Below are 12,840 nucleotides of genomic sequence, written 5' to 3'. Positions count from 1 at the left end.
TTGTTTCATTGTTCTCTGTAGTACCAGGGAGAGAGTGAGTTATTGTGTGTGTATTATGGTGTGTCAGAGAGAGAAAGAGAGAGAGAGAGAGAGAGAGAGAGAGAGAGAGAGAGAGAGAGAGATTGAAAAAGAAAATGAAAACGTTTGCTGTAAACAAAATGTAAAAATTGACTATGCAGTGTTTTCTTTGACCACTAGAGGGAGCCCAAATACAGCAGATACAGAATGACCCTCTCCCAGCAAAGACTTTGTATTACATAACACAGATACTATATTCAATATTATAATTATAATTATAATTAGGCTACATTAAGACATGAATAATTTTATGAACTCATTATAATTTTTTTTAAAAAGGTCTTTCAGCATAAAATAAAAAACATTTTGTGTTCATTTTGTTCCATATGCCAAGTATATCTTATCTCCCACTACGTGCTTGGTACTGTAAATACAAGGGTCGACGTGGATTCACTGCACGACTTTATCTCTTACAGTTGAGAGGAACATTCTGTACAGTATGGTTTCCTATTTTATGTTTTTATGTGCACTCAGCTGTTCAGTTATTATATTATGTATAAAAGACCACAAGCCCTGAATAACAGCCATGGGAGTTTATTATGAAATTATTTTTACGGTCAGAAGAGATGTTATCATCACAAGATCTGTAGGAGGCTATATTTACTCTGCTTATAAACAACATTTATCACTTGGGTTAAAGGCTTAATACTCCTTAAACACTGTGACCTGAACTTTCCCCTTAAATCTGATGAAACAGCAGCACTGGCATATCTTTATTCAGCATTTCTTCAGTTTGTTTGGTTGCAATCTCAGTTAGCATTAAATTGTTCCTTGTTCCTCCTTTGGAGGCAGGTACCCACCGCCCCCCACCCGCAGGTACGCTGAACTCATAGCAGAAGAATTTTATTCATTTATATGGGAAATAACACTCTATGGTAATCTCTCTGTCAATCTTGGACACTTAAAATTCAATTATTTGTTCACTTTTTATCAAATTATTTCAAATTTGTCCCAGTCTTGCAAAAGTTCCCAGAATTTCTAAATAAAGTTTGACATTATTTCATCATCCTTCACTGTCTTCAGTACCCACTAAAACTGTCAGAAACATTACTTGACTTCCTGTGTTAAATGAACGGACAGTGGTCAGCTGTATGTGATAACAGCTGGAGAAGGGCAACAGCGGTGCCTAAAGCAACAATATCAGTTGACCTTTCCTCCAGATAATGATCTCACAGGCGGGATACTTGAGGTCATTCACACCTTCCTATTACTCCAGTCTTTCAGATCAGTCTGAGAAATTGTATACATCCCTTTCTCATAGTTGTCAACTTCAGTATTTTCTGAATAAAAATATGTGTTCTGCTTGTATGATGAAATACTAATACTGTCCTGTTTCATATCCTGTTTAATAACAGGAACACCTCTGGATCTTGTGATAATAACAGTAAATACATTACAGATTTGGATATCTAACTTTGCAGAGTTCTTGAAATGAACATGACTCATTACTTGTGTCCAGGGACGTGGGCCGGGATTGTCCAAAATTTCAATTGCTTTCAAGTGTCTACATTGCAACATTCCAGGCACACACAAACAGAAAGAGCAGTAACTAAACCATGACAGTACTTAGTTTATATCTGATAGCGTGAGATTACACATATTGTACTTAACTAAATAATTGCTTAACTGTTCCCAAAACGAACATTCAATCCCCTTTGTGAATTCCGACTGACTGCTTTAGTTGAATTGAACATGTTTATGGACATTGTGTAGAAAGATTTCTCAATTGAGAGATATTGGCAGGTTTGGCGGCTTTGCTGTATTTTAGCAACAATGAATCGGTAACAATGAATCAATGAATCTCTAAGAGAATTAAAGATGCATTCATTGGCCAGCTAACAAATAAAAGGCAAACGCTGACCTTTATCTCAAAGAAATTTTTCTTTTGTCCTTTTCACAAACAATACACTGTGAAAAAAGTTCAAAATATGTGCACCAGCTGTCACTGGGGCAGTACCCTTTAAAAACGTCCTAATATGTACTATTAGATACAGATATGTTCACATTTGGTACCAATATGTACCTTTGAGATAACATTATGTATTTTTGAGGTCCTAATAAGCTCACTTTGGTAACAATATGTACCTGTGAGTGACAGCTAGGGTACATATTTTAACCTTTTTTTAACTTGATGATTCTGATATTATTTTTTTTATTTAAAGACTTTAATCCTTCCGTCTGTATTGCTCTATATACATTACTGTTCCAAGGGTTTAGGGTCACTTACTCAGTTTTTATTAATTTTTTCCAACATTTTTAGAATAATAATAAACTCATAATAACGGTAGAATAACTATAAAAAAATGTGTTATGTTGTTTGAACAAAGATTATGAACCAATATATATCTATAATAAATAATATAAATAAAAAAATAAATAATAATAATAATAAATCAATTTGATAAACTAGTATATTAAAGCATTTTATAAAAGGGACATTTCACAATTTTTTTATTTTAAATAAATATTTGGTGTCCCAAGAATATTTGTGTGAAGTTCTAGCTCAAAATATCATATAGATAATTTATTATTTAAATTAATTAAAATTAAAAATTAAATTAAAATTGCCACTTTGTAGGTGTGAGCAAAAATGTGCCATTTTTGGGTGTGTCCTTTTAAATGCAAAAAAGGGCGTGGTTGGATTGTGCAGATTAAGGGGCGGTATTATCCCCTTCTGACATCATAAGGGGAGCCAAATGTCCTATTTTTTTGCTCAAATTTGACCTATTTTTCACATGCTTGCAGAGAATGGTTTGCCAAGTTACTCGGTTGATCTTTTTCACATTTGATATGTCCCCTTTAGCCACCCTTTGAGTAGTATTTTCAGAAATTACACCCAACATTTTCTCATTTATCTTTTATAAACAGTGAACAAGTCATATGATGCTGTATTAGTGACAGCTTTTTATTATTTGGTCCAAGTCATCCACTTTAAAAAACTTTTTAAAATAAATTTTGAGTTTTTTAATGAAAGAAAAAGTACATTTTTGTCTACAAAACTCATTTCAAACATGTACACTTTCAGATCAATCTTTCAACAGCATTGCATATTGTACTTAAAAACCAAACCCTAAGGGCATGGGAATGAATGTATGTGCTGAGGTGTAAGGGATATATATGTGTGTATCTCTTTAGACATGTACCAAAAGTGCATAACAAATCAAATAAATAAAGTTTTACCCCATCGTTGTTTTCATTGCATTGATTTGCCCACAGTTGTTTATTGTTACGTTGTTTTGGGCTAGCACGTGTTCACCCAGTAAAACCTTCAGCACACATCTTCATGACCGACAGTAACCTTTGCGTTGAGAGCGGATGCAGACTGACTGCCTGCCTGCGCTATAAAACCACTTAAAACCCTTCAGATGCGCCTTCAAGCCGGAGAGACAGGCGCGTCAAACCCACAAGAGAGGATTTTAGCAGGTTTTTAACAGGATTACGACGAATGTCCATCAGAAATTCACTAGCGTTGTCTGGGTAAGTTACATATATGTTTCATTTTCATAAAACAATATTTATGTTTCATTATAATATAATATATAACATATGACAAAATAGGCCTGTATTGTAGCCTAAGTGATGCAAATACCGACACTGTAGATTAATTCGAGTATTTATGAAGGGAAACTCTGAAAAAAGGAAACTCTGAATAAAAAAGTGTCCAGTCTGACGCGCGTGCATAATAACATCTGTAACAGTGATCCTTCGACGAAAAAATAACACCCGCTGTATACTAAAAAAATAAACTCTGATTTTTTTTTCATAAATAAAAGATGAATAATAGCCAAAGTAAACATGTGGCTCGTGATCGGAGGAAAAAGAGCAGAAATGCTCCTGTAAGTACAGTAGAACAATGACACAGTCAGACAAAGCTTCAGTTCTCATTCACCTAAACAAGAGCTTTACCACCTGCGACTGTAATGTTCAAAGAAATAAAAACTGAGATAGTCAAGTGAACAGACTGCATTTCATGAGAAACACTTCTGTAATGAATCATGACAAGAAGAAGCTATATATGTAATTTATATGGATGCAGTTTGCGTTTGGCACAAGGGACTTTTTGTGCTACACTCTCAGATAAAAGGTACAAATGTTGTCACTGGGGTGATACCTTTTTTTAAGGTCCTACTATGTATAATTTTGGTACAGATATGTACTTTTAAAGGGCACCTATGGCTCCGATTTACATTTTTACATTTCCTTTGGTGTGTAAGTGTTAGTAGTTCATGTTAATGATATGCAAAAGGTACCCGAGTTATCATCTCCAATGTAAATTTCTTTTTTTTTCGACTACAACGAACACACGGATTGTAGGCAACAGTTTACTTCCTGGGATTGGTGATGTAGTAAAGACCGATATTATCATAATTCATCCCGCTGGGGACTCACAGCCTGTAAATTAACTCATTGTGACCGAATCTTTCAAACATGGTAAGGAGCGTCATATTTCTGGTTGACGTCAGAGGTATTCAGACCAATCACAACATACAGATTATCTGGCCAATCAGGGACACAGAGCTTTTCGAATTCGTGCATTTCAGAAAGAGAGTGAAATCTGGAGCTACATAAATGTACGGTATGTGGAAATAATGTGTTTTTATAACCATACAAACACATTGTATTATACCAAATACACAAAATAACATAGTTTTTTAGCAATGAAATAGGTGCACTTTAAGGTTCCAGTGTGTACCCTAGAGCAGTGGTTCTCAAACTTTTTCTGCGTGCGGGCCCCCTTGTATATGGTGCATTCCTTCGCAGCCCCCCAAAGAAAATTTATGACAAAAGTTCTAAATTCTAAAATGTAACATTTTAACATATTAAGTTATACAAAGTAGTGCTGCTGGTTAGTAGCCTTATTTTGATAAATTAATGTATTTTATAAAATGTCATAAAACTGGGGCCCCCCCGGCACCATCTTGCGACCCCCAGTTTGAGAACCACTGCCCTACAGGTACCATTATGCACATTTTGGGTACAAAAGTGTACTTTTGAAAAGGTACCGCCCCAGTGACAACTTTTGTATCTTCTGTACCTCTTATCTGAGGTACTAAGGTAGTACCACACTTTAACTTTATCGGTCCTATCAAAGTTCAAAATATCTTATTTTCATAAACAACGAGTACATGGATGGCATTACCACTTGATAGTCAACTTAATAATTTTTGCTCACTCACATAGTGTTAACTAATCTTATAACAACATTAAACAGGTTTTTCTTTTTGCAAATCTCAAAAGATCTTGAGATTTATGGAGGTTTAGTTTGACATGAATCAGCATGTTGACATATATTATAACAGAGCTGAAGTGTGGAAAGCATAGCGCATGTAGTTTGGTTTCGATTTAAATTTGATAAGTCATTAATTTGCAGATTTATGAAGGGAGACTGATCCTGACTCAAACATGCAATCCTTCTTCTGTGTTAGAGATCAGAATGGTGATTTTTCTTTATCTTTAAGATGAGTGCTTTTATTTTATTTTGAGCACATGAAAACAGTTAACCACAGACCTAAATCTGATCATTTCTGTTTTGGGTCAGCTGATTAAATCACAGTAACGCTCAATGGCAAATAAACACTGAGAACAATAGAAGCAGCAGATGTAGATCACTCGTGGATGTCTGGGGCTCTTCGCATTTGAATGGCATCATTACCATAGAGCAAGGACATCCAGCGAATCCGTGCATTTTAAATGAACCTCTTTGATCAAACTAGAGTAAATCTACCTTCCCCGGAGACCCTAATGGCCTGTGAAATTCCTTGCTTGGCGATTCACTGACATCACAAGGTCCACCATTTCCAGGAATTCTGGGATAGCTTAGATCTGCCTTCCCTAAAACAGGGCAGGAAAGATGGAAAGTGGAGACGTGAGCGGGGAGCAGAGCGCCAGATAGGAGGCTGAACTTTGTCCTGGACTTTTGAGCTGCTCTGTTGGTGGCTGTTTGATGTCTTCATCGACCTGCTTCTCCTTGTGTGTCATAACAGTTGAGAGCTGAGAGTCAAGCGGGACCTGGGTGAAGATGTCCGTCTCCACTCAGCTGGGTCTGCTGCTTTGGAAAAACTTCACTTACAGAAGAAGACAAACGGTAAGACTTTCTCTTTTTGAGACAATGATACAAAAAGCAAAAAAAAATTCATGAAATGATAATAGAGTTTCGTCTGATTCAGAGATTATTACAAAGACATATCCAGAAGATGATGCTGAATTTAATAATTTAACATTTTATAATTATAACATTGCAGTATATGCTCCTATATTGTTCTCTTGTGGATTTGATAATGCAAAGCACACTTGTGGCTTTGTAAACAAAACATATAAGATATAGACATCATAAATAAGTTTTTTTTTTTTCATTTTTCATCATAAGAATTGCCAGTGGGGTTGCAAAAATCTTCAATATTAAGAGTCTGGAAATATAGTCTGGTTAATTCATTCATGAAACTTGATTTGAGCTTTTTAGACTATGTGACAAAATATTTTATTCAACTTGAATGACTTTCATGTATATGTTTAGCAGTACAATGCTGATACATAGTTAAAATAAATAAGCATTACCCACAAAGGAGATAACTGGAGACAGACTGAGCCATTAGACTGATGCTTTCCTTCTACACTTGTACTAAATCTGGATGGTCGATCGATCCCCTGTCAGGTATTAATAATAAATGGTGTTAATAAAAACACACCAGCAACCCTTTCTTTAGACATGCAGGTACATTAAAGTCACGGGGCTTTTTACTCTATTAGTAAATGACCAGCAGACCGCCACCGTCTGCGGTTTAATGAAAATATTGATTCCTTTTGTATTCACGTGTTTACCTTTTACAGCTCCAACTGCTGACCGAGATTGTGTGGCCTCTCTTTATTTTCTTCATCTTGATCAGCGTGAGGTTAAACTACCCGCCATACGAACAACATGAATGTAAGTACATCATTTGTTATGTATGAGCACAGGAAAAGCGTTTAGATTCGATATCTTTTAGATCTCTTTATCATTTCGGTTACATAATAATACCTCTCAATAAGTATTTATTACATCTTGGCATTTAAATACTAAATGGCTCCCACATGTATTCAAGCAGTTGGTTAATGTGATTACAGGTCAGAAAGCTGTGCAGTGCAAATGTGCAATTTGTCCCGTCACTGAACTCAGTTTATTGTGTATCATTAACACGTGTCAGGATTGGATTATGAGCTATCGCTGATATCTTTAATATCAGTGTTCTGTCGGTCACAGATGATGTGTAAATGATACAGTGATGTTAGTATAAGGCATCCTGGGATTTGTCCATTATAGCATAGGATTTGCATAAAATATACATGCTTATTGTTTGTATAAGCATTGTTTAATGTACGTGAAAGCAAGCTAATAAGACCCTGATGATTTTTTGTCTGCTTGCGCCTATAAAACTTCTTGTTAAAGTTTTATATGTAAGGCATAATTGCAGCCTGATTTATTCATAGCAGTGACATGCAAGTTGTACACAGTTACTTAAATTCATTCACAAGACAAATTTAGAAAAAATAATACAAGATACTAAAAGTTACGGCACTAATACAAAATTTCTGTGTATGATATTCGATTACTTAGAATAATCTGCACATTGCAATTACGAGGTGGCTAATTCATATGAACTCGTACGTCAACCTTCGTGCGTTTTTGTATGATTTCCTTTTGCACCTGGGATGTTGGGGTTAGGGGTGGGGTTTTATTATTGGTTTTTTTTTATAATTGTACGTAATTCTCTTTGTACAAATGTATATGAATTAGCCAATGAAATCAGGTTTAATGGAATCTGATACTGATAGATACCCATAGTTTTGCTTTTTATTCCTTGTTTTGAAAGTATTATGTTGTGAAATCCTAGAAGTGCAGAGTGCACAAACCGCATTTTTTTTATTTATTTTATTTTCGCACAGTTCTAATGTGATTTTCCACCCCTTTTAATTGCCCTGATCATCGTCTGTTTTTAAATAATCTATCAATGTCCAATACCAATCACAGGCTGATGTATAGATGCATCCCTTATACTATTATATAACATTATATAGCATGCTAATGCAGTGTGTGAACTTATACATTATAAGTTAGATTGTGGTTGTTTTTGGGGAACTGTGGGCCTTGATCATGAGATCATATTGACGCAGGAATAGTCACCCTTGTGTGCTTTGCTCTGGTTTAGACAGGAAAGAGGGGTTGATATTTATAGTTTCACTTCTCCTTCAAATTGCGGATGAATGAATAGTTTTGCTTTGAACCGTACACAATGTGATTTGGGATATGTTGCAATATGTTTGCTCAAGTGATCAGATGGATAAGAATGATTTTGTACTTGATACTTGTTTTAAAAATGTATTAAATCTCTTATTTATTTATAAAAGTAATATCAGAATGTTGCATCAAATGTATGTCGATAAAAATAGATTATTTATTTTTCATTCTTACAATTTTGCGGTGAAATTCACCCAGTCTTATGTTTAAGATATGAACATATGTACCACATATACCCCCTATGAATTGATTAGCTCATTCTCTGTGTTTTATCTTATCTGTGCTGTGCTCAGCAGTGAGGCAGCTGGCAGTCTTAAGGTTGACTGATAGCAGTCTTACATATTTGACTCATTATAGAATATATACACTGATCCTCTATGTGAGGATGTTGGAGGACATAGGTCAGATTTACCGCTTAGGTAATCACTTGATAAAGTCCCCTTGAGGAGCACCTTCCACAAGAAGTTTCAGGTTTTGTAGGTCCACGACCAGATAAGACAGTCTAAGGGTACATGTGCATTATCTGTATTCGGGGAACATAGCAAAAATCTCATTCGGCACATCATGTCCAGGGTTAAAGCGTTGGATGTTGATCTGATTGCATATCTGTATAATCTGGACAACAAAGTCCTCATCATATATAAAGTAAATGCATTTTTGTCAAATAACACGAGCTATCACAGAAAAAATGAGGGGGTCAACGTCTTGGTTTTATTGTATACTGTCTAACTCTCTTTAATATTTGTTACAGGTCACTTTCCCAACAAAGCCATGCCCTCAGCGGGCACACTGCCCTGGATCCAGGGCATTGTCTGTAATGCCAACAATCCCTGCTTCCGACACCCAACCCCTGGGGAATCTCCCGGAGTCGTCGGGAACTTTAATGATTCCATGTAAGTTGATGCATACAGGTGGAGATTTGGAAATGACATAAACTTTAATGTTGACAATTACAGTCAGTGAATTTTTTTTTCTAACATTTCTTCAGAATCTCACGCCTGTTTTCCGATGCCAAGAAAATTTTGCTGTACAGTCAAAATGACAAGAGCTTAGACGGATTCAAGGAGCTTATCAGTGCTGTAAAAGAAATGCAAATGAACACGGCGGGTGAGTACAGTACCATAAAGTGGTCACAAATCAAAAGCTTATCATGTTTTCTTAGCATTAAGGCACTTGAGGCTGTACTGTATTTTAACCCATTAAAGTACGGTGGGAGGAACACTTAAACTTAAAAACGGAAAGCTAAATATGTCAGATATCTTTTGAAAGCTGAGATTCTTGTGATTTGAATGATGTTAACCATTTAACTCGACAGGTACAAATAGTATCCTTTTTAGGTGTTTTTTTTTTAGGAATGCAAAGGGTTAACAATCCTACAGTTGTGATCATATATCGAGTGAATTTTTGCTTTTTTTCAAATAAAAATATAAAGTGTGCAATCCGTCTGTCGGAAAAAGAAACAGTTCCTAACATGCAAGGATTAACAGAGCGCTGCTACGCAACATTAAAAACACCGATCGGGTATTGTGCAGTGATACAGAATAGTAGCTTTGGGATAAGATTATCAAAAATAAACCACGGCTATTGGCCAATCAGCATCAAGGACCATAACTATCCTTTTTTAACAAATGTCTTGATACCTTAAAGTGACTCGGCAAGTCATATGAAAGCTAAAGGTTGAATCCCATCAGCCTCAGGAGATTTGCTGGAAGAGTGAAATGTTCCAAGTGGATAGGAGGTGGGTGGTTGGAAAGATCAAACCTTTCATACAAGCCGTGACAAGTCAGCATAAGGGCATGTGTGGGAGCAAATAGGATGCACAAACACATCCAAGAATCCAAACCTCTAACATTACCTGCCTGTACTGGGTAACAGAAAAAATGCTTCCCAAATCCAGACTGCTCTTCTCACGCTAAGTGACGTTTAATCACATCATCGTGTCGATTGGCTGAAAGACGCCATCACAGAATGTCTGGGTTTACAATTTTAATGCATCCATTTAACTGAAGATAACCATTTTTAGCTTACTACTGACAATAAGCACACTTGTTAGATAATATTTCTTTGTGATCTTTGGAGTAAACTTGTAGACGGATCAGCTGCTTTCCCAAAAAGCAAAGTAACACACTTCTTTCCCATAATGCACCTCACTCAATCTATCCCATATAGAAAACATATAAAAATGCATTATTTGCAGTGGCGACCGGTGACTTCTTGGTTCGTAATGTGTGGTTCGTAATTTCAAAATATGTGTTCTGCGCGTTGAGTGATCCTATGTGCATCACGTGTCTTGTCAAAATAAGTGCCTGCTGCAGACGCATCTAAAGGTTTTTTGATAAAAGAGATGTTCAGATGAGCAGTCACGAGCCGCCACCGATTATTTGGTTTATAGACATTTAATTTTTAAGAAGAAAGGAAGATCTCTTGTGTGATCACTGTGATCAAAGTGTGGCTTGAGTGTGAATGAAGTTACTTCCATGTGAATTAATAACTTAATAACAGTTTTTTAGCATGAAACAGTTTAGAGGTGTTTAGTTTAAGCGTTGATCTAAAAACAAGAGTAGGAAACTGAGAAAAAAAAGAGATTCTTGTCAGGACACCTGTTCCAATTAAAGCCTCAACAATGTGTCTCGGGCTGTATGACAATAGGAATGCTTTGAACTCGCCATCGGGTCATTGTTGGTGCTTATCGTGGCTTCCGCTCACTGTGATCTTATTCATTTTGTCTTTATTCTTTTCTGAGTACAACTGACTTGAAAAAGGCACGTTTATTGGCTTTACGGTTAAATATATCCCTAAACACATTCACACTGGATCATTTGCTATGATAACCACACTGCTGGATTTGCAGACTTCGACTAGATTTGTCAACATAATTCACACAGCACTTTGGTCCCAAAAAGAGGCTTCTGTTTAAACACCAAAATGTCCTGTAAATGTTCTGGGATCGCTCCCATAAAGAAGACCTAAACCCCATTCACACAGACCTTTGGTCCCAGAAAATACCTGTAAAATTGCCAGACAAGCTTCTGTGTGAACGCAAACACGTCCCATAAATCTTCTGGGATCGTTGCCGGAAAGAGGACCTAGTAAAGGGCTCGTTATAGTCGTGCGTAGGTTCTACGGTGTAGGGTTGTTTATACTTTTGCATCGTCGTCCGCGTCGACGTGCAAACATGCGCGCAGGCCGCTGGTGGGCAGTATCCACGCGTGTAACCACAGTAGCAGCGCGAATGTCAAAGAAGAAGAAGCTTGGCAAGTTAACCCACAAACGAAGAAGAAACAGCAACTTGTTGTGTATGATTTGAGAAGACCAGCAATGATGGATGTAAATAAACAGCGACTTTTGTTGCAGTTTGAGTTAAATCACTCCTCAACTTGGCCCATCTTTGTTTTCACTGTCGCAAACGGAAATACCTATGACGCAGTTTTTTTTTACCTAACGGGAGGGGTTCTGGTGGACCAATAACAGCGCTTGCGGTCCGCGTAGAACTGACGCGCTGTAAAAAAATTTGCGAGGTGCGCATCAGGCTATGCAGAGCTACGCATATGACTATAATCGGGCTTTAGATACATGGAAAACCATCTGTGTGAACAAGAAGCCGAAACAATGCCGTAATGGGCGTGTCGTAGTGAGGACGTCACAACAAAAGTTATGGTTCAGCTCTTTAAAACGAAAAATTTACATGCAGATCAACGTTCACGACGAAAAATGTACTGAAATACCTGTGCGTCATCCCAACACAATATATCGTTCAGCTCCTCAAAACGGGGGTTTTAAATGCATATAAACAATCACGATGAGAAATGTCTGAAAACTGTATTAAAGCAGAGATCAGGGAGCTCGTCAATTATCCATTCTGAAGCTGAGATCATTCACCAGCATAGGACGGCGCCTCACACGCTACTTTATAGTCTTATCATAAACAAAAATGCACGCAAGTGGTTTCTGGAGAGAGAAATAATAAATAATATGCAAACTTCAGACGCTGCGTAGAAGATAGTGCAGGACTTTAAACAGATCATGTGTCTTTGCGGGACCTTGCAGATGCCGGCAAATCAATGGCAGTGTGAATGAAATCCAGAATCCATTTTCCGTGAATGCCGTAAGGGGCGTATCCTAGTGAGGACGCACTTGTCATCGCAAAAAGAAGTTATGGTTCAGCTCTTTGACACAGGGATTTAAATGCAGATCAACATTCTTGACAAGAAATGTCGGCAAATTGGAAAGAAGCAGAGATCAGGGAGCTCTTCACTATCAGCACTGAAGTTGAGATCGTTCACCTGATAGAACAGCTCATCACGCGCTACTTATGATATTGTCATAAACAAAAATGAGACAAATCACGGATAACTAACTAACTCCAGACGATGTGGAAAAAACTATCAAGTGCAGGACTTTAAATACGTCACGGGATCTTTACGGTATGTGTGTGAATGCGCGCACAGATTCCGTAAAATCATTGGCAGTGTGAATGAATCAAAAACAAA

The 12,840-nt window shown here is 36.9% G+C and overlaps 1 protein-coding gene across 1 annotated transcript in view; it reads left to right on the top strand.

Annotated features, from left to right (window-relative positions):
• The first annotated feature begins 3,394 nt into the window (after positions 1-3,394).
• abca1b (ATP-binding cassette, sub-family A (ABC1), member 1B) overlaps positions 3,395-12,840 on the top strand; it is a 41,281-nt gene continuing 31,835 nt past the window's right edge. Inside the window, exons 1-5 of the mRNA XM_065275311.2 lie at positions 3,395-3,555; positions 6,063-6,163; positions 6,907-7,000; positions 9,102-9,243; positions 9,339-9,457. Of these exons, the coding sequence (XP_065131383.1) occupies positions 6,098-6,163; positions 6,907-7,000; positions 9,102-9,243; positions 9,339-9,457 (421 nt within the window). The 5' untranslated portion in view covers positions 3,395-3,555; positions 6,063-6,097. The remainder of the gene's footprint in view (positions 3,556-6,062; positions 6,164-6,906; positions 7,001-9,101; positions 9,244-9,338; positions 9,458-12,840) is intronic.

This window comes from Paramisgurnus dabryanus, chromosome 16 (assembly GCF_030506205.2).
Source record: "Paramisgurnus dabryanus chromosome 16, PD_genome_1.1, whole genome shotgun sequence".
Classification (NCBI taxonomy): Eukaryota; Metazoa; Chordata; class Actinopteri; order Cypriniformes; family Cobitidae; genus Paramisgurnus; species Paramisgurnus dabryanus.
Note: the sequence above shows the minus strand (reverse complement) of the source record. Positions and strands in the feature narration are given on the sequence as shown.